The sequence below is a fragment of the Eublepharis macularius genome, chromosome 6, assembly GCF_028583425.1.
Source record: "Eublepharis macularius isolate TG4126 chromosome 6, MPM_Emac_v1.0, whole genome shotgun sequence".
Lineage (NCBI taxonomy): Eukaryota > Metazoa > Chordata > Lepidosauria > Squamata > Eublepharidae > Eublepharis > Eublepharis macularius.
Genome location: NC_072795.1, coordinates 35,438,011 through 35,460,834, shown reverse-complemented (window position 1 = coordinate 35,460,834; position 22,824 = coordinate 35,438,011). Strand labels below are relative to the sequence as shown.

Below are 22,824 nucleotides of genomic sequence, written 5' to 3'. Positions count from 1 at the left end.
CCAATGTGATGTCCTTGCAAGTGCCTGCAAAATCCATTGCAGTATGTCACCTGGAGTACATTATTTTGTATGTGACAACTCTGTTCCGTCACCCTGTGTTTATTCAGTGGGAGATGACTTGGAAATCAAGTCAGCCAAATGACAGCAAGCTCAACCTTTATACTTCACTTAATTGAGCCTGATGCTGTGCGAACTCTGTGTTTGACAGCTGATTCTTTGTTTTTCTTTCTCATGGTGAGGTGCTTGTTCTTTGAGTCTGAGCCATGTTGTGGAGGGAGGCGGTGAAGCTCAATTAAGAAAAATGGAAACAAGATGATTCTTGACTCTGCTTATGAAAATTTACTTAGCTTGGACAAGGAAAATATAATATTCTGATAATGCTTGCTAGGCTCCATGTACCTAACAGATCTTTATTCAGGCACACTGAAGATCTTGCAAGCCTGCGCGGTGAGTGTCAAACTAGGATCTTGAAGACCCAGGATTGAATCCCTACACTGCCATAGTAGCTTGCTGGGTGACCTTGAGGCAATCACATGCTCTCAGCCTAACCTACCTCACAGGATTGTTGTGAGGATAAAATAGAGGAGACAATTGGGAAAAAGGTTGGGTATAAATGAAATGAAAACTCTGCTGTGCATGTTCATAAGACACTTTTACAGAGAAAAGGTTGTGATTTGAGGTGGGATTGTCAACCATACTTGGCTGGAACATACTTGCCTGGACTAGTGCACCAGTAAGACATTTTAGAGCCATTGTAATGCAAACAATACGTGACTGTATGGTGTTACTTTATTTGGTGCAGAGAGAATGCCACTTAAATTTTTGTAATACAAACTTCTGCAAAGTAGCAGCAGCAGCAACAGTGGTGGACAATTAGGGTGTGAGGCTGCCTAGGTAATTTCCTGCATCCTTCTGTCAATTAATTACATAGCTGCACAGACTAGAGATGCCAGTCTGTGCAACTGGAATGTCAGACTAGTGCTGGTAAAACGTAGTCCCCACTTTACTATGATTTACACCGGATGACTTTGTGGGAGTTTCCCCCCTCTATCTCAGCCTAACATGTCCTATAGGGTAGTTGTGAAGATAAAATGGGGGAGGAAAGAAACCTATATGCTACACTGAGCACCTTCTAGAGAAAGCAGGTTAAAAATGTGGTAAAAGGACTCGAGTCCATGTGCCATGCTTTTTGTAATGCCTGTTCATTATCATTAAAAAGAGCCAAGTATTATCACCTGAATGACAGGAGAGCAAATATTTAAGCATTCACTCCTCCCAAATGCTTTCTCAGCTTTCTCACCTACTTCTTTAGATAAGTTAACACATTCTAGTGTGCTGTCTTTATACTCTGTTCTCTGTTTTGTTACTTTTCCTCTAATGTTTTATGCAATATTTATGTAATATAGCATAAGCAATACCTTTAAGAATTTGTTGAACCCTGGCTTTCTGTCTGAAATACTAGCTGACCTAATATTTTGAGCTTATTACCTTGTAGTGCCTGTTTATTTGTGTTTATCTGTCAGAGCCAAAATGATCTTGTATGTTTCTCTGCAGAGAGTGTTAAGTTGTTCTTCCAGGAGTTACAGAAATTAACTGGTGGGGAACAGAAGGTTCAGGTCAGGTTTATATCTCATGCTCTCTCTTCTCTCTCAGTTAAATGAGTTCTTCTAGTCCTAAGCTGGGTAATGTCCATTTTAAATACTATGGCTTAGTTGGAGGAAATGTGGCACAGCAATATATTCCTCTAGATATTGAGACTACTCAAATATTCAGGAAGGGACTGCAACTGAAGGCTGTATGGTTTCCTGCACCAGAATTTTCCTGCACGTGGAAAGCTAATAGACTAGCTTTGATAAATTAGCATTGGCATGTCTAAATTGCCCAAAACGTATTATGCCTAGAGATCCAGGTGAGCTAACAAACATGTTTTCTGACTGGTTAAAGGGAAGAAGGGTGAGGGGAGAGCTCTGAGAATCCCGGAAACATTTCACTAAAGGTGTGATGGAGTCTGTGTGTGAGGCAGGGAGATGGAGGTAGTCTTAGTTACCTCACTGAGATTGTCAGAGAAAATTCCAGCGGTCCAGTGTTGGGTTCATGTGAATGGAGAGCTTGTTAGTTGAGAATGCTAATTTAGTCTAGGTGCTTACCGGCTGGAATGATCTTGGGATAGACCGTGATGGTGTCTGGCTTCTCTCTGAGGTTGCCTTTGTTTCCAGAGAGCGTGATGAGAATGAGATTATACTGAATTATATCCAACCTTTCCTTTTTTCTGTTGGCTCCCTGTCATTATTTTTTACATGACCTGTAATATGTTTTCTGAACCTTAAATCCAAAGTGGAAAGGAAAAGAAGCCAACAAGTTTGCATTTTAACAGGAACAGTATCAGACAGAATATTTAACTATGTATTTGAACCTACTTTTAGAATGGAATTGTACTTTTGGGTGGAGTATAGTAGCATTGTGGCTGCAATCTTGTCACTAGTTATGAATTTGTAACTATGGAAGCGTATCTTTTTGTGCATGATTGCAGCCTCAGCCATTTGCAGTTTTAATTACCTTCAATATATATCTGCTAATTTCATTTATTTACATTATTTATAATCTTCCTTTCTCACTGAGACTCAAAGCAGATTACATAATATAAATGAAATCAATAGGATGGCACATCTAATAAGCAATGTAATAGGAAGAAGAATTTCAAACCGGGCTGTCATCTGAGCAAAGCATAAATATTAAACATAGCATGTTGAACAATTTGGATTGTGCACAGATAGTTTACTTCACAGATCCCAGGATCCTGTCAACATCCATTACGGTAACTGGGTCAAAATAGTCCATAAGCAAACCAGATGATGTATTAGGCATCTCATCATTCTGCCTGATTTACATTATAGACAACATCCAGATTAGAGCATATTCATGTTACTTTATCAGTGTGGTCAGAAGTTTGGATTGAGCTGGACCCAAACCCATAGCATAGAACAGTTGTGATATTTAACCACTTTTTCTAATATATGGATTTAGAGTTTGGAGTTGGAAGGTTGTTTTTGTTTTGTTTTTTAATTCATGCTTTTACTAGCAGGTGGGCAGGCTAGTAAGAATTTTGTTCAGCTACTAAGCTGTAAAAACATTTACAAGGCCATATTAACTCCCCCTTGTTTTGGTTTTAATCACTTTTACTTCAATTCAAACCTCAACACTTGTATATGTGTAACTAATGTCATTTTCTCTTTAACATCTTATTTCTGTTAAAAGGTTAGAATTTACAGCCTAGGGAGCAAAAGGTCAGAGAGCGGAGGCAGCTAGTAAAGTAGCTCCTGTATCGCCACGCTGCTTCAGTCAGTCTGGCCTGCTGCAGGCAACACAAAGCCTAGAGCTTGATTGAGGGAACGGCTGATTTCTTTGCAGAACCCAAATGGAGAAATTAAATATTTGAATTTCTTTTTGAAGATACAAAAGAAGGTTTTGTCACGCTGTTATGAGCCAGTCTGGCCTGCGGCAGTAGGGCTGCAACCAGCAGGAAGGGGAGGGTGCCCAGTACTGACTGGTATCCTTCCTTGAGCCCTTGCTCATGGCTGGTCACGATGACATCATTACTAGAAGTGACGTAATTGTGACTGGATATAACTGTACATGCTGCACTTTTCCCAGGTTGCCAGTCAATCACCAGGAATTGGTGAGCAGAGGGGCAAACTGCTGAGGGTTGCCCACCACTGAAGAGCACCTGGGAACTCTATGCAGAAGGCAAGAGAAGGCCTAAAGTTTGATTGAGATAATTGCTAATTTCTTTTCAGGGCCAAGCCAGCAACAGAAAGTCTCAAGAGCAGCAGGAGCCATTGAAGAGCACACAGGAGAAGAAGAAGTCTGCACTACTTTAAGTGAACATTTTGGATCCCCCACTCTTACCAATGGACTCAGCAGCCCTAGTTTGAAAAGATTTATATTTTTGCAAAAGAGTGCATAAAAATTGCAATACACACAAAAATAAAATATCCCTTCAAAACTAACCTTGTATGTGCCAAAACCATTTTTTATTTTTAGTTATTTTTGTGTTAGTAATACTTTTCCAGAACAACCACAGATGCAGACATTATGAATTCTTCTCTGCTAAATGTTTCTGGTAATGCACAATTCCAAAATCCAGAAAGAATTTCAGCAATAGGAATTTTGTAAGCAACCCTACAGATACATCTAGGGTAGGGTTATACAAAATTTCTATGTTATCTTTAGTGAATTAAATTAATGGAGTTGAATAGAAACTACACACTAGGGGCCAGGGATGAGGGATGGCTACTATTCCTTCATGAATCCTTCAATTTTTCACAGACTCCTAGTAAAAACTACAGCTGGCATGGCTTGCACGCTCCTTTCTTTGGGGACAGAGGATAGATTAGGCATTCTACTTGTTTACTGCCAGGTTCATTCCCCAGCGGGCACCTTTTCTGAGTTGACAGAGGTGCTCTCATATGGGGTACTGGAGACACCTAGACATATTTTTCTGGGTGACTTCAACATTTAGGATGAGCACTCCTCACTAGGTCCGGACCAGGATTTTATAGCTTCTCTAGCTATCCTCAGTTTCTCTGAAATAATGAGGCCAATGCACAAAAGAGGTCACACCTTGAACTTAAATCTTTTGCACTGAGCCTTTGAAGGGAGGTCTTATTTCAAGGTTGGAGATACAGCCTAAACCATAGTCTGATCACCATCTACCCAAGGCAAGGGTGAATATGACACCTACACACCACAAGAGAGAGGGCAGTTAAAATGTTCTGTTCACACAGGCTTATGGATCCTACTGTGATCCAAATCTCTGGGAGATTTCAGGCTCCCAAACACACGATTTGTTGAGGCTGCAGTGGACACATGGAATATGAGGCTCCTCGAAGCTGTTGACAAGACTGTTCCCTGCCAACCTCTCCCACCCTTGGCGTGGATTAGCCTGCCCCATGGTTTAGTGCAGAGCTTGGTGACCTAAAAAGGGCTGGAAGACATATAGAAAGTCACTGGTGGGCAATTCACCATGACTCCAACAGAGTGTGCTATAGAGCCCAATGGAAGACCAATAAAGTGGTAGTGACTGTGCCAAAGAGCATTCCAATTGTTTAAAGTAACACAACACCTGCTGCCTTCACCTGCATCTTTATTGTCTCAGGAGCAGACAATTAGCTGTGATACCTTCACAATGGTTTTTCCTGATTGTTGTGTGAATATTTGGGGGGGACCCCTCCTCCTCACACTCTCCGTGGGTCCCCGTGGGCAGCCCCTCGGTTCTTTGTTCTGAGTGAGCCACTTACCAAGGCTTGTGTGGGTGCAACCCTTAACCTAAACTTGCTTTCCATATTGCTGGTCTGTGCTAATGACATAGACAAACACCTCTGTACAGAGAAGATCTTACCCAGTACCAAGGTTTATTTTGGAAAAGAATAATAATACATTTAATGGCAAGACAAGGCACCACAATAGGCCTGTCTGTCCTTGAATGTTTCAAATGGTTAGCAAGACCGGTAATGACACAGACATATAAGCAGGGCTTTTTTTCAGGGGGAACACGGGGGAACAAAGTTCCAGCAACTCTTGAAAATACTTGGCAATAGTGCTTGAAAATAATATGATTTCAAAGAATCCCATGTGTTTCTTCCTCATTTCCCTCTTGACAGTTCCACCACCTCTTTTCCCAGAAAAAAACCCTGCATACAAGCATGCAGTTAGTAGTATGATAACCTATGACCCTTATATTATAGAGACCTAAAAGAGAAATACTTAACCTTAATGATATAAAACCTTAAGCAAACCTTATAACAGTTCTATAGTAAAACCTTATGCAATCCTAAATAATAAAAACCTTAACCTATAAGCATGTAATAAAAACAGTTCTATAATATAAATCCTAAAAGCAAGCAAAACCAAAAGCACTACAGCACAAATCCCAATTCCCTCAGGAGATCTCCTGGCTTACCTATTGGAAACCCCTGGACCAAACACAGGCTGCTTATGGGTTCCCAAGAGCGAGCCCAGTGACTACTTGTTGGCAGACACAAGGTTCTTGTGTCTTACCAAGGAGCAGTGAAGAATATTCCTGTAGGTGCTACTCTTATAGGCAATTCTCTGTGCCTCTGACGTGACTGGACACATGGTCTTTTGTTTTACTTTTCTCAGGTATTTTTCTTAACAGATGGACATTATATGGACGTAATATATTTGGGATCTTCACTTGTTTTAACAGAATTGTTTTTAGAACATTCTCTTCTCACATGATGTACAGTTTACTTGATATACATATAAGCTATAGCTGTAAATACTCAGGAATGTGCATTGTCACTGCTCATAAGCATTTATTCTGGAGCCTAATGAAATGTCCTGTTTTAATTTACTTGTAGAGGCCAGGAAGGGTCTTCAGCCATTTGTCTTTGCTTGGGACCCTCACTGTCTCTTGTTGTTAATGCCAAATACCTTTGCTCAATTAATGCTCATGGCCCCTCCTGGTTTTTGTCAGGGGGGGATGCTGCAGCCTTCTGCTGGCTCTCTCAAGAAACAGGCACACATGAAATGAAGCTTTAATTCAAAGAGAGAAAGAGAGAGAGCCTTAGGAAGTTGCTTCTCAGGGCAGGACTGGTTCTTGGATTACAAAAAGGGCATAGTTTATATTTCTGCAAAAGAAGTTCCCCACCATGGATATCTGTTTACAAGAGCAGTGCCCTCATATCAGAGCATGTTCCCATACGTACATACAGAATCTGAGTCCAGATTAGAGATGGCCACGAACAGAAAAAAAAACCAGAACATGATGTTCGTTGCTATCCATGAACAGGGACTCACAAACAACCACGAACATGTCCTTGTTCATGAACATGTTCATGGTTGGCTGTTCATGGGGGCCAGCAGGCTCTCCTCCAGCCACCATCCAAGTCGAGATCCCTACTGCACCACTCCCAGAAACCTGACCTGAGCAGGCACCAGGAAAGGTACCAATAATAAATAATAGCTTGGCTCAGAGCCTGGCAGCAGCCCTAGAACTTGAAGTGGTAGATCTCTATCCCACCACACACAAAGAAAATTCAAGCTCCAATGCACTCTATCAAAATGCTAACAGTAACTCTCTCCTTCTCCACTGTCTGCAAACTAAGCCAGAGCTGGGAGCCCCCCTCCCCCTGGTCTTTGCTTCCTTATAACAAATTTGGAGCTCCACACTTGAAAGGAAGACCTGCCTATCAAGCTAAATTGGGCTTAGATTGGGGTTTCCAGGGCAACAGCAGGAGTTCAGACAGACAATCCCTGCCTAAGTTGCCAAGGGAATTGATTGCAGGTGCCAGACTGTCTGGCTTGACGAACAGCAACAAAGGAGGCTTGCAATGACAACCTGTTCGTTTAGAATGGGGCCTCACAAACAGCTTGTTCACGAACAGCAGATTAGGCTGTTCGTGGCTTTTTTTTGTTTGTATTGCTGTTCGTGCCCATCTCTAGTCCAGATCCTGGAGGATCGTTTAAGTCTATTGCACACACCACTCTGGACTCTGACTTTGGTATTCCTCCAGAGGAGAATAAGGAGGAGAAATAGACAGCTGCGTAAATAAAAAAAGAACTTTGTTGTCTTAACCTGAGATACAGAATTGCCAGGAAAAGTAAAATGATAGCATTATAAGATAACAAATGAACTGTTCAATGATAAAACATAGTGGCAGTTTACTTGTGGAAAATGAATGAACCATTTACCTTACTTAGACACCAGGGTTTTGCATTGTTATTTTAACCTAGTCCTTAGCTATGGTTACTTTAATCCAAAAATGTGTTGCTGCCTTGTGGTTATTCCAAAGAAGCAATCCTTGTACAAACTTTTGTTGAAACTTGAAACAGAAGAAGAATGTGTGAAAGACTGTATGGTAAAATGGGCTAAATTTTTTTGATATAATATACAAATGGACTAGTGGGAAAATATGTGGGTAAAGGGGCTAAAATTCACTTTGAGTTCTACACTGAAAGAAAATTTTTACAAAATGATGTATTGGTAAATTAGCAAAAATGCTTAAGGGTATGTGAAACTAATGTTGGAAATGTGAGCAACATGAAGGAACGTTTTATCATCTTTAGTGGACTTGTCTTGAAGCAAAAAAAATTTGGTCATATTCTTATGATAATACAGAAATTTTTGAAGATCAATATGCAATTTAAACCAGAAGCTTTTTTGCTGGGACTAATAGAGAAACAGTTGGAAAATAAACATAGTATCCTATTTCTATATATGACAATAGCAGCTAGGCGAAGCTGTCACTTCTCTGCATAGCAAGAGGAAAGGTCCTGCGGGTCTGAGGGGCCAAGGCTAAGTAGGACTTTGTATGTGATAATTAGCACCTTGAACTGAACCTGGGCCGAATCCACACTCACCTATTTTCCATATTTTTAACAGAAAAAATCCGTGTGTTTCCAACCCGCAAATTTCACCTGTCTGTTCACATTCATGCTGAAACTGTGTATTCCTTGCACGATCTACTGTTCACATATCCGTTGGCAAAGCCGTCTTAGTGGGTGGGGATCAATCTTCCCGCCCAATTTTTAAAATTTTTTTTTAAACAGATTTCCGTTATTTCGAAATCACCATATACTGAAACATCAGCAAAGTGATATATCACGGCCACTTTTCGTAGCAATTGGTTCACATTTCTGGCGGGGTACTTAAAAATCCTATAAAAAGGAAGTGCGCAGGAAAGATCTCTTTGTGGGTGGTAGTGGCTGGTAGGATTCATTGAAGCCACAACAGTGCAACGGCTCCTCAATGCATCTATCTAACTTTCAAGATTGTGTCCGAAAATCAAATTGGGATCTATGCAAAAAGATATCCCATTTAAAATTTCAGTAATTATGAAAATATTTAGGAAGTGGTGGTGGCCGTGGAAAAAAGGGAATCTTTAGTGCCTATGTGTTCTGTTATATTCTGAATAGCGGAATTTCGATATTACATTAATCAGATTTTTTTAAAAAAGGGAAAAAAACGTGTGGTGGTCCGCATCGTGCCACTGAGGATTGAATTCTCCAGACTGCTTTCCCCAGCAACGAGATTTTATTCTGGCAACATCAAAATAATGTTTTCAATAGAACAAAGTAAGCTATGAAAGCCCAGCGTTCACGGAGTACGGAGCATTTGTAGGGACAATAAGCCAATCGACGCGTTAGGAACAGGTTTCCTATTCAGGGTAGAGAAACGGAAGTGGGGGTGGTTTCAAGAAAAGGCGGTTGAAAACCGCTTCTAGGCATTCATGTCCACCGTGCAACTCCCGCAAGAGACCAGTAACTGGCGATGAAAACCAAACCGAAAGAGAAGCGAGAGAACTGTGGAGTGGGAAACAGGTAGTGTGAACAGCACTGAGATTTGCGCAAAAAAGGTTGTAAAACTGTGGGAAAATTTATGTAGTGTGGATTCGGCCCTGATGATTCAATGATGAACCAATGGAGTGACTGTAGAGTGGGTGTAATATGCATATTCTGCCACGCTCCCAATAGCAACTGAATTTTTCTTCCTGGGAGATACCAATTGTGGATGTGTCTGGGTGATGATGGGCCTGGCTGAGATAAATGAGTTACCTGATTGATGGGTACTGCTGGTTCCAGTTAAATAGACACATTAATTTATTGTAGAAAGAACAGAAGTCCTTAAAGACAAACAATATTTATATCACTATAAGCTCTTGTGAGTTGGAGCTCACATCTTCAGATACAATAGGAAGGAATATCCCATTTCCCTCATTTTTGCCAACTATTACAGAAGGGGGAGGAAAGAGGGAGGAGCTGAGCAAGGACAGGCCTAGTATAATAAATCAAGTTTGATTTTTGCGTGTGCAGACTTGAACATATGAGTCATTTAATGGATGATGGGAGAGGTCAGAGGTTCTGGCTGCTCACTTCTGGTGAAAATAAATAAAAGTGCAATAAAATAGGGTAAATAAACTAAGGTGTAGGCAGTGTGAAACGTGAGAATTTACTGACATAAATAAAGGGTCATAATATGTTACATGTTGAAAACAGTTTGTTAAAGTTAAAAAGAGTACTGTTGGGTTATTAGAAATTATAGTGTGAGGAAATCCAAGTCTTAGTTTAAGCTAGGATGATGGAAGATGCTTAGTTTCTTGAGGAGTTGTAATTCACTTTTGCATTGTATATTCCTTTTGAAGTTTTTTTTCCCTGTAGAACAGTGAGTTTCAGATCTGCAACAGTATGTTCACAAAGATTAAAAAAAATCACTGACTGATACATATTGTGATAGGGAGAATCTCTGATATGATGTCAAAAGATGGATTCCATCAAGCTCCCTAACATCACTAGGCTAGAGGATCTTTGGATGTAAAAAGATGGTGGTCTTGTGGCAACACCATACACTCCAGTTTTTTTTAAGAACGAGTCTTACGTGTTTAGGCCTAATCTGTGCCACATTTCAGTCCTGGATCAATTTGAATTCCATACCAAATGGAGTCATTAATAATAAGATCCCTCAGGACCTTCTAAGCGTATTCAGAGTGGAGTCCCTCCCCTGTAATTAGCTGCAGGTCTGTATATTAGTTCAATTTAAGTAGCAGAGTTTCCAAGAGAAATGGCATAATCTTCAGGCAGTTTTAATTAAACCTTTGAGCCGTAGCACTTTCCTTAGGAATTAAGCCCTTCCCCCTTCAAACCGAGTGTAACCCTAATTCAAGTGGGGGAGGACCCAGCACCACAGGGAGTGAGTTGGAATAACTTGCTTCCTGGCCAGTGTTCACAGATTTAGTAATTATTCATTAGTCAAACAGATAATACTGGTGATTTACAGCTTGGGTTGGTGACCATCAGAGAGACCTCTGAGCAGAAGAAAACCACAACCTCAACGTAAGGTTTCCAAAGACAGATTCTGGCCCATTCTGCCGAATTATTATGCAATGTGTCTCTATGTTCTACTGTTTCTATTTAATTTCACTACAATTTTATACCTTGAGTGTCCTAGTGAGTGGCAACCAATCTGAATTTGTGTTGTATGTGTTGTAAGCGGTATCCATTTGGGCTCACAACAACTATTACTTTAAAAATACCTGGGAGCTGGCAAAAGTGTGCATCACTGCTTGTTAAAGACTTAAGCAATCTCAAAAGGATCTTCTCCTTATCCTCTTCTGTAAATTTCAGTTTTTGTTAAAGCACCTGTTATCTCTAAACTCTATTAATAACCACCCTCAATCCCAAGGTACTGCTGTTTCAGGTTTTCTACCTTGAGGCTTTGTCTTTTGTATTTTCTTTCTTATGTGCTTTAAAAAGATGGAGGGCAGATATTGTCATGTATGACTGTGCCCATTCATCCATGCCAATGTTAATTCTGATGCTTATGTTCTAATGCCAGTTATTGTATCCATGATCCTGGTGCAACTCAGTTTCCTGTCGCTAGTATTCTAATGGTTTCTCAGGCTTTCACAGGTGGCTATCTGTTGAGCTCAACTTTTTACAACCTTGGATTTCCCCTCAGACTATGATATGTCTTTCTTCTTAGTGGTGCAGTGGGATAGCACCAGGGCTCATTTTGAGGGGGAACGCACAGGAACGCAGTTCCGGCAGTTCCCCAAAGAGGTCACATGTCAGGTGGCCCCACCCACCTGACTCTCAGCCATTTGGGGCCCATTTCAGCCTGGATTGGGGCCGAAATGGCCTGGATCAGGCCTCTGACAGGTGGTGGATCACTCCCACTCATCAGCAGCCTGATCCTGACCATTTTGGGCTCCTTTTTAGACATTTTCAGCCCCGTTTTGCCATTTTGGGCCCAATTTTGGCCTTCAGTGGCCAGGCTTGGGTCCAAAACAGCCAGAATAGGTGATATTGGGGGTGTGGCATATGCAAATCAATTATACTAATGACACACTTCTGGCGATGGCAAGAGGTTTGGCATATGCTAATGAGGTATGCTAATTAGTTTCTCCAGTTCTTTTTCTACGAAATGACCCCTGGATAGCACAAATATGCAAAATGTTCTCACACTGAAAAAGTGGCAAAGGATTGTTTGGGAATTGGGAGGGGGAAGAAAAGCAGGGTAGAAAAGAGATGTATTTTTCCCATGTTGCCATTCTTGTCAAACTTCTACTCGAGCTACTTAGATGCTTACCTTACTCCTAAGTAGACCTTTGGACCTGAATATGGAAAAGATCTGATTTCTGCATAAAAATCATTTAACCAAGAACCTGTGTCTTGCTATAATGATCCAGGGATCTGTCTGCCATGTCCTGTCATCCAGAGTCTGACAGATATAGCTTGGTTTGACTTCTTGGGATATCAATCTAGCTCATTTCTTCCAGCCTCTCATTTGTTTGCATGGGGTAAATCAGAGGCTGAAAATATGGGAAAAGAGCTTGGAGCCCCTTCCTGTCTCTCTGTTGTGAAGAGATGGGGGTATTAAGAAGAGCTCATCCTCTTCCTGGCAGTCATACCTGCTGCCCTGGTCTTAGCAAACGCTTTCACCTTGTACTCCAGCTAGTGGGTAGGGGTGGAGCATGATGGTGGCCTGCTCTGTTTGTGTGTTGCTGAGGGTCTTGTACAACAGGTTGGGCCACAATCTCCTTGTGAGCCAGCCACGCTTTAAGTGTGAGGGAGCCAGAGGTAGCTGTCATGCTGTGCTTTGGCCTCACCTGGTATCAATTATGAAGATAATCTTAGACTGGGGAAAGCAACTTCGTAGTATTCTGTCTATAATAAACATGCAAAATCCTAAAGCTATATAAGGAAAGCATAATTATTTCAGTGTGGTATCATGTAGCATGCCCAACTCACCAGGCATCCTAATTCCTTAAACAGACTTTGAGCTCCGTAATTAGCATTTAAGACTACAATGGAAGTAACTTAAGAAAAATAATTCTTTTTGCAGGATGAACTTACTGCTGTGAATGTAAAGCAGGGTTTCACTAACCAACCAGCCTTCTCTGGAGATGAGCATGGGTCTGCCAGAAATATTGTCATTAACCCTTCAAAGGTAAGCTCTGGACTGAAGTCTGTGGTGAAAATATTTTCTCTTAAGAAATACTGTTTTCAAGACGCATGATTTGCATGTAATAATAAGTTATTATTTAGGATGGTTGAAAACAGTCTGGGAATCCTGTGCTCTGCCCTCTCCTTCCCTTTTTTCTTGATGAGCAGCTAGGAAATTAAATGTTTCCAAGGCAAACTGTAAGGGTTCTCCCCCCCCCCATCTGCATCACAAACTAGGATTCTAAACCATTGCTTATTCCTGGCTTGGAGGCAAGACAACAAATCATAGTTGTGATTCAGATAAAACAAATAGTTGCGGTTTGATGTCAAAGCATTAAGGCTTCTACTTTAAGAACACTTTCCTGGGAGTAACTCCTGATGCATGTGGAGGAGGAGGTGGATGTGGCTCTAAATTAGTTTATTAGGCATACATTCTGTGCTACTTGACCTATTGGTCAAGTAAAAGATATTGGTTTACTTATTTTATATCCTATTCTTTGAGATGACATGATCATATCTACATGTGTGATGTTGGGACTTTGTTTCATTGTACAGCTTCTGAGCATTCATTTTGAGTCTAATTCAGCAACAGATTTAAGACTTGAGTGAAGCCTGTAGTCACATGTTTGAGGTTAAAGACTTTTGCTGGACAGGAGCCTGAACTGATTATGATGAGGCCATAGAAATCCTTGATTGCTGTGTGTCTAGTATGGCACCGTGTGCATTTTCCCTCTTTGTTTAATTTGAATGGCATTTTATATATTCTTAATCAATTGCTTGCATTTTATACGTCTAGAACTGCTGTTTTTAAAAGGAAATGGGGTACTACTTAAGCCCTCTGTATGCAAAAATCTCTGACTACCACATTAGGGAATTAGAGTTTAATCTTATTAAACTGATAGCCTGACTGCAGTGATGTTTCAAGTGGGCATACTGTTTGTGCAAATGGGTAGCAGATACTTACTGTGTTTTTTCCCTCCTCCAATCAGATTGGTGCTTATTTTAGCAGCATATTAGCAGAGAAGTTGAAACTTAATACCTTCCAAGACACAGGAAAGAAGAAACCGCAAGTAAATGCCAAAGACAACTACTGGCTAGTGACCGCTCGTTCCCAGAGTGCAATTCACAATTGGTTCGCAGATTTAGCAGGAAATAAACCACTGACCATTCTTGCAAAGAAGGTACAAATTAGTATATTAAAGATTTTGCAGTGGAGTATGCTGGAGTGTGTTACCTGGTAATGTTCTGTAGAATTTGCAAACAAAGATGTTGTTAGGAAAAATGGAGCTCCTATATGTGTTGATTGTGTACTCAAGAGCAGCTCTATGCATATGTGGTATGAATGTACTCCAACACTGCAGTGAATGAGGAATCTTTGTACAAGCCAAAAGCAACAGCTATATGTTGGCTCGGAGAAGTGGACTGTGCATTGATGTGGTGCTTGGTGTAGATACATTTTGAATGGTACATACCCAGGTTATTATGCTATACTGATACATTATGATTAGTAGGGATTAAAACTGAAGTTGGTTGGATTTTGACTTTCTACATCTTTTGAAGCCTCTCAACAATGCTTAGCTGATTAATACTATTTTCCCTCCATTCCTTTTTGTGCACAATTAGTTTTTATGACATTGTGCCCTTACTGTCCTTCTAAATCTTCTTCATCTCGGTATTCTTACTTATTAGCCCTTGCTTATCTTAGGTTTGTCTGCAGCAAGGGCAGAACATGGCGATGTTGTTTCAAATGCCACCAAGTATTTCTGGGATTCAACCTTCCCAAATAACTCCTTCCTGACCAAGAAACCAGCATATGTGGTTAAGAATTTGTACAGAAAAGATCCTTATAATGTCAATGTTGAAAAAAACCCACCCCAAACCTAGTCTTAAAAGTTTGTGTGTTTCTGTGGCTAAAGAATGCTACAATTGGAAAACAATTGTAATTTCACTATAGAGCAAAAGTAGTCATTTTTCTGCTATTTTGTGAAACACCTTTGTGAAAGCTTAGATAAGAATGCAGATACTTCTTGAGCTGTCTACCACATTTATTTTGGATCACTTAAAATTGTTCTGTGTTTGGCACCGTTCAGTGAGGGGTGCTTTCGACATGAATAGGAAATCTGTATAGAGCAAAGCTTCAGGTTTCTGTATCTCAGTTAGATGTTGCTTATTTCTGTTCGTATTATAAAGGAAACAATACCTTTGTATATCTTTATAAAAGTCAGTCCTAAGTTTGACAAAGGTGGCTGCAGTGGAGGGGGAAAGACCAACTATACTGGCATCAGCGTAACTGATGCATTCTGTAAGACGTGAGTAAAAAAGGACAAGACACGTCAATGGCTAATTTTTATGTATGCGGTTTGTTATAGCATACAGTTGCAAGATCTGCCTGTGTCATAGATTACAAGATGAGCACATCTTGCCCCAGAGAATGCAAACGGGGGTGTTTGTTTCGAGGCAGCATGTTATGTTTCCAGTCCTGGTTAAATTTTATTGGAGGAAACTACTCAGTGAATGAATAAAATGTAGTTATGGGCTAATGTTGACTTTACTCCTGGATTGTGAATCAAAATTCAAACAGGCAGGACAAAATTTTATATGATGTAACGCTAAACCCGTAGTAGGAAACAACTGAATCATTGCCATTATATTAATCGCCAAGAAGGCAACGAAGGGAAGAGATGGGGAAGGACAACAGTAAACCAGAGTTGCTCTCAGAATTTCCAACCATGCTGCCATTCCATTGCTCCTTGCTTTTCCCACCCCACCATTTTACTCCATTTTATGTTTCATGAAATTGTTTCTGGTGGTTTGTACTTCAGTATGAAGGCTCCTTAATCTGCATCTTATGTTTTTAAGTATAACAATAACAATAATAATAACAACATTGGATTTATATACCGCCCTTCAGGACAACTTAATGCCCACTCAGAGCGGTTTACAAAGTATGTTATTATTATCCCCACAACAAAACATCCTTTGAAGTGGGTGGGGCGCGAGCTCCAGAGAACTGTGACTAGCCCAAGGTCACCCAGCTGGCTTCAAGTGGAGGAGTGGGAAATCAAACCGGGCTCTCCAGATTAGAGTCCCGCTCTCTAATCTGTATGTTAACCCCTTCCTCTTTTTCTGCCAGGTTCCCATTCTCAGTAAAAAGGAAGATGTATTTGCATATTTAGCAAAATATTCTGTGCCTCTGCTGAGAGCAGCATGGCTGATCAAGATGACCTGTGCCTACTACTCTGCAATTTCTGAAGCTAAAATCAAGAAACGTCAGGCTGCCGATCCAAACCTTGGTAAAATAAAATCATCAGTAATTGTCATGCTTTTTGCATTAGAGTACTTATATGCATGTACATTCATAAGAACTTTAGAGATACGAGTGTGTGATCCATGAAAATATTTTTGTCTGTTTCGTAAATGTATGTTTGCAATTCAAAACAACTCACATATATTAAAAAGTCCTTCATTTTAATGGCTCAAAGGGAGAAAACCACAGTTATCCTGGAAAGCATATTACTATGCTCTCCATCCCACAACACAGTCTAAAAATTGACTTGCACCTTCCCCTGTGCAGAATTTGGATACAATACATATCTTCTGTCTGTATTATAAAAAGGCTCAGATTTACCAGAGTATTAGTCATTGGTTATCACTTTGCTGGAGACTGAGTAGCAGTCACTTAAAAGTTTTTCTTTAACGTTCCATCCTGAGTGCCTCTGTTAATCTTCAATTATTCTAAAACAGAACATGGGAAGAAACAGACTTGCTTAAGGTCATGTAGGGCCATGTCTTGCCCAGGAGAAGCTGTGAGAATATTGTGCTCTGGTGACCTCTGCTGGTAGGGGGTTTGAATTTCCTTTTGGAGGCAGACCCACAGGAAGGGAAGCATGCATAGTCCAAACATATCGTGCTTACTGGAAAGAGGAAGAGCTCATTATCAAAATAATTTCCCTAAGAAGAGGTGGAACTTTTTGCAAAGACAAGTTGATCAGAGGTATTGGGGCAAGCAACAAGAGAAGACACAGTTGCATGTTCACAGGATGCATCTCTGTCATTTCCTCAGTAGCTCACTGGGAAGGAGCAATGTTGAATCCAGCTAGGGGAAGAGTGGGAATAAGCTGTTTAACAATCCAAAGAGATTGGCTCCTGCACCTTTGACAGTTGCAAGGACAGAAATGGAAAGCTCTGTCTGCTTTACTGTCACTATGTGTCCGTAGGGTTGCCAGCCTCCAGGTAGTGGCTGGAGATTTCCCGGAATTACAACTGGTCTCCAGGCCACAGAGATCAATTCACCTGGAGAAAATGGCTACTTTGGGATGAGGATTCTATAGATTTATGCCATGCCGAGGCCCTTTCCCTTCCCAAACCTCCCTTTCTCCAGGTTTCACCCCCTAGATCTCCAGGAATTTCCCAACATGGAGCTGGCAACCCTATGTGTCCGTGGTGAGTATTTCTTGACAAACCGTTTGGCCAGCAAAGCAGCTTGCAATGGTGCAGGAGCCAGGATAGAGCAAGAAAGTTGGTCACCCCACAACTGAACAGCTAGATACACAACAGGTACTGGAGCTGTTAGTTGATGTCAGCTCAGCTCAAGCCTCCTCCCTCTGTTATGGGGCCGCCTGGAAAAAGTCAAGAGGATGCAGGTACAATAATTAAAAGAGAAGTTTTGTCAGTATGCTCATCCTGTGCCTGCTGTCAGCTGTAATTGTTTGTTCAGGGTACTCTATTTTTATACAATGAGCCCTTTCTATAGAGTTCCCTTTACCAAAATTCCTGCTTGACTCTTTGTGCATGAAGAGGGGGGCAGATTGACGTAGCCCTATGCAATACCTCGTAGTGCCTGAGATAGTGGTGTCCTGCCTACGATTTTTATACTGTTATGTAACAGCTTCAGTTGGTTGCAGAGTTAGTTCATTCTGCTGTGTAGGACAGATGGCTGAAAAAGCTTCGGTTGCTGGATATGTCCTGCTTCTGTCTGACATGACTCTATTGCTGCCTGTTTCCAGCCCTTTCCTTACACTGTTTTAGTTGGGCTACATCTGCATTGCATGGCTATTGTGCTGGCGTGTCTCCAAGATACCCTTGTGTGGAAGCTTCAGTGCCTTCCTGAACTCCCTACTGGACTCTTACAGTTGTGCTGTTAGTACTGCAGCAATGGTCCAATAATAAATTACTTTAAGTTGTGCTTTAGAAAAGAATGAACTTAAGAGATCTTGTGTGATAATGTGCTGCACTGATTTTTGTTTAAATACGTTTCTGTTGTCTCTTTGGCCGAAAATTTCTCAGAATTAAGGCTCGTTGTGGGTGAAGGCTTCAAGAAGATGATTGACTATTCTCTCTCTCTCTCTCTGTTTCCTTTTAATTCTTACATCTGCTTAGTAATTAACTGTTTGTTCCTTTCAGCATAAGCCTTGGGCCAAGGCTTGAATCTGTGCTTTTAGGCCAGCAGGCATTGCAATGTCTTCAAACAGGCACTGTTATGCACCTGCTGTTTATTGTTTTAGAAATTTGTTTTTATACAGAGCTAGTTATTATGCCAATTATTCAAGCCCTAAAAAACGTTTTCCAGTTGATGGAGGGAGAAAGTCTTGGCAACTAATTTGTATCTCTATAGAATGGACTCAGATTTCAACCAGATACCTTCGAGAACAGCTTGCAAAGATTGCAGAATTTTATCATGTGACCTCAAACCAAGGCAGCGGCTCTATTGCAGTGCCTCCTGAAGTAGAACAAGCCCTGAAGCAGTGGGAATATAATGAAAAGCTGGCGTTTTATATGTTCCAGGTAACCTTTTCTAAAGAAATAGGTCTTTGTAGATGCTGGGTTAAAATGTAGTTCCACAAAGCAATAGAATTTGCAGCTGGCTTGTTTGTGGCTTTATTGCCAGTATTTAGCTTTTTCCCTGGATTATAGTAAATGTTGGCTTATTGCTTGGTGTATCTCTCGTTGTTATTTAGAGAACCAATATTAATTTGGTAGAGATAAGCAAGACTGTGTTCAGGGGGACAATTCTTTCTCCATTTTTTCAGTCTTCTGTATGCTATAAAGAACATTCCTAGCCACATGTCTACTGTATTCAGTGTTTCCAGTTGCAATTGGAGCATAAAACCAGAGGTTCAGGGAATAGCAATGATATGATTGATCTTCCATCCTATGTAAATGTGTACCACCCATCTACATGGTCTCTGCTTCCCTGACTCTGCTTTGCTGGAATAGAGAACAACTTGACATATATACAGGTGCCATGGCAATTTTGGTATGCTTGAGATCTGAAAAAAATTATTTTACTAGTTGGGTATTAAACTTGTTGATCATTAAAATATTTTTGTCTAATAAAGTTGATACTTAAAAAATACTGGCTCATTAGTTGGCTATTATTTGAGTGGTCAACTGATCACACCTTTTTGACCTATGAAATGCACGATACTACTTCAGCTAGTCGAATGCTTTTTATTGGCTGAGATACCAGTTTTATTATCTCTTCATTTTTTAGCTTGTACGTGGCCTTGGTAAGTAAGTGGATGGGAAACGTCCAACAAAGACCAGGATTGCAGAGGCAGGCAATGACAAACCATCTGTTAGTCTCTTGCCATGAACATCCTGCTGGGGTCACCATAAGTCAGCTATGACTTGAGGGCTCTCCACCACCAGCACCATGCTGATTAATAGTAGGATGAAATAAAATCTTGCATATTTTATCTTTACCATTTTATACTTTTAAATATATTCTCATTTTCTTTAAGGAAGGAATGCTTGAAAGACATGAATATTTAACATGGATACTAGATGTCTTGGAAAAATTAAGACCATCCGATGATGAACTTCTAAAACTCCTGCTACCACTAATGTTGCAGGTAAAGAACTTGATGCAATTTGCTGCTGTTCAGAAATTGGTCTCAAAACAAGGCTTCTTAGAACATGGCTTATTGGAAAAATAGGTCCTGCCCAAGGCCCTAGATCTCTGCATCCGGCTGAAAGAGAGATAACAATAGTGTAATTTGGTTTAGGAGAGTTTTGTATGTTAATATTCCAGCAGAAATATATTGAAAATAATCTTACTAAAATGTTTTTCAGTATTCAGAAGAGTTTGTTCAGTCAGCCTACTTGTCACGTCGCCTTGCTTATTTCTGTGCCAGACGAGTCTCTCTGTTGATAAATGATAGTCCTAACCTTATAGCTGCACACTCACCTCATATGATTATTGGACCAAATAATCCTCCACTAGCAGCTCCCAGCCCTACTACAACCGGTCCTGTGTTGAGCCCTGCACAGATGGCCTGTTCAGATTTCCTTTCGTGTCCACAACATCGTCCGCTTGTTTATGGACTCAGTTGTATGCTGCAGGTAGGTTGATGTTTTGATGCTTCCTGATGTCTTAGGAATGGACTGGGAATTGAGGGGAATGCATTTAGTACCAGTTATTCTAATGCAATGAATTGCATGTTTTTTTAAAAAAATAACCTCAGTATTTCAAGTATGCCACAAAAACTACTATTTGGTGTTGGTTGCCCTCGGTTGCAGAATGCATCTAAAATAGCTGAATAATCCTTCCTTTGTGAAGAACAGGTAATGTGTTGTAGGGGTGAAACATTATTTAGTGGTGGTATTTAGAACAATTTATTGTGTGAATTGGGACCATCGCATCATGAGTCTCTTCCCCCACTGGCAAACACCATTAATACAGATTACAGATTAATAAATCCATGTATGATGTCTCAATCTTGAGCAGTGAATTTTTAAAAAGATTAGAACTGGGAGGTGTGGCACAGGAACTCTGCCATGGGAATGCCAGTCACCATGGTAAATGCATCTAGATCAGGGCTTTTTTTCTGGGAAAAGAGGTGGTGGAACTCAGTGGGTTGCCCTCAGAGAAAATGGTCACATGGCTGGTGGCCCCACCCCCTGATCTCCAGACAGAGGGGAGTTTAGATTGCCCTCCGCGCCGCTGAGCGGCATGGATGGCAATCTAAACTCCCCTCTGTCTGGAGATCAGGGGGCGGGGCCACAAGCCATGTGACCATTTTCAAGAGGTTCCGGAACTCCGTTCCCCCGCGTTCCCCCTGAAAAAAAGCCCTGATCTAGATTGACTTAAAATGAACACATGTTTGATTGTTTGTTTTGAATAAATCATGTTATGTGATCTTAATTTATTGCATGCTCCTAAATAACATTCTAAATATTTCCTGTTACAGACTATAACTCTTTGTTGCCCAAGTGCCTTGGTGTGGAATTATTCCACAAATGAAAATAAAAGCATTAATCCAGGATCTCCTTTGGATTTACTTCAAGTTGCTCCATCCAGTTTGCCTATGCCAGGAGGAAACTCCATATTCAATCAGCAAGTGGGTTTCTTTTTCAATTTCCCATTTAAACATGATGTTCCATATTATGTGCTCAACTATTGAAAGTCAAGTGTCCTTTAGATATCAGGTTTATGCAGCCAAGCTAATACATGCCTGTTAGTCAGTTTTAACATGTGAGATTGCATCTCTCTTAAAAGCTGGTGTACAGTAGAGTCTAAGAGCCATGAATGTGACTTGAAAGATCCCCAGTTTCAATCTTTTTCCTGCAACAGGTTCCCTGGGTAAGCCACTCTTTCTCAACCTGTAATGATGTGATTATGCATGGCCAATGCTGGGTGCATTCTCGGAAACCAAGAATTCCATTGGAGTTCAGGGCCTTGAATAGCATCTTGCGTCCCCATTATTAGCTGAAAAAGAAGAAACAATGCAAATAGGCTGGAGCCATATTATTTTTACAGGATGGTGAATGCACTTTTTTATTGTACAGGATGTAGAATGGTTGGGTGAAGAATTAAATATTTGGCGGGTGGGGGGGGGAGGATTCACAGTGAATGTGGCTTTGCCCTCCATATGGAAGCCCTTGCAAGTAGGGAGTCCTTGTGTGTACATAGGAGCTGCTAAACTTTCTGTAGTAAGTGGATCAGGGAATAGTCCAAGCTGAAGGCTGGACTATTGAAGGTTGAGTTAAATTATAATTCAGTTGCAGATTTGTCCTTCTGAATGTTAGCAGGGTTGGTTTTGAAGTACCCAGAAGATGAATGTTAAGATTGTTTTAATTCTTTCAGATGAAAGGAATTTTAAAAAGTGCTCCAATTTTAATCTAGTAAACATGAGTTGGAACTACTTCTTTTTCATCAGTGGTTTGCTTGTCCTTGTAATGACTTAAAAATGTATTTTCAGTTGTTTCCTCACTTTAGGAGCATGGTATGTTACAAAGAATTCTGACTTGTACTTCAGATTTGCCATTTTCCAATGATGCTATAATTAAGAATGTGGCTTTTCAGGTTCGGGCAAAGATTTATGAAGTAGAACAGCAGATAAAACAAAGAGGACGTGCTGTGGAAGTGCGGTGGTCATTTGACAAGTGCCAAGAATCAACTGCAGGTAATGAGCTAAATGCAAAAAAAAGAGAGAGAGAAAAGAAAAAGATAAAAAATGCAGAAACTGTAAGCTTTGTTAGACTTTAATGTCTTTCACTGAGGTCCAGGACAAATAATGCTAACTTATATAACTAGGTGAGAAATATTATTTTTTTGAACTGATGGCCCAGTGTAAGTTGGCGTTGGTACTGACTACTAATGCGCCAATAACAAACTTCTTGGGAGGAGAACAAGTGTATTATAAGTCTTGATATGAGAAAGAGGGGTAGCCTTATGAATCTATAAGGCTGCATAAGACTGCATAAAGATCCACAGGTTTGTTTCTTGCCACATGATAGGAAGAGATACTTAAAATAGGGTAAAAATAGATGAGGGGAAAAAACTCAATAGGCTAAATGTAGAAAGAAAGATGAGCATCTTGGGTAGAATGAAGACTAATAAAAGATGAGGATGGCAGA

At 40.5% G+C, this 22,824-nt stretch overlaps 1 protein-coding gene across 1 annotated transcript in view; it reads left to right on the top strand.

The window, feature by feature from the left end:
- MED12L (mediator complex subunit 12L) overlaps positions 1 to 22,824 on the top strand; it is a 283,186-nt gene that overhangs the window by 36,582 nt on the left and 223,780 nt on the right. The window contains exons 2-9 of the mRNA XM_054983836.1: positions 12,863 to 12,967; positions 13,953 to 14,144; positions 16,097 to 16,256; positions 18,578 to 18,747; positions 19,707 to 19,817; positions 20,038 to 20,307; positions 21,156 to 21,305; positions 22,271 to 22,370. Of these exons, the coding sequence (XP_054839811.1) occupies positions 12,863 to 12,967; positions 13,953 to 14,144; positions 16,097 to 16,256; positions 18,578 to 18,747; positions 19,707 to 19,817; positions 20,038 to 20,307; positions 21,156 to 21,305; positions 22,271 to 22,370 (1,258 nt within the window). The remainder of the gene's footprint in view (positions 1 to 12,862; positions 12,968 to 13,952; positions 14,145 to 16,096; positions 16,257 to 18,577; positions 18,748 to 19,706; positions 19,818 to 20,037; positions 20,308 to 21,155; positions 21,306 to 22,270; positions 22,371 to 22,824) is intronic.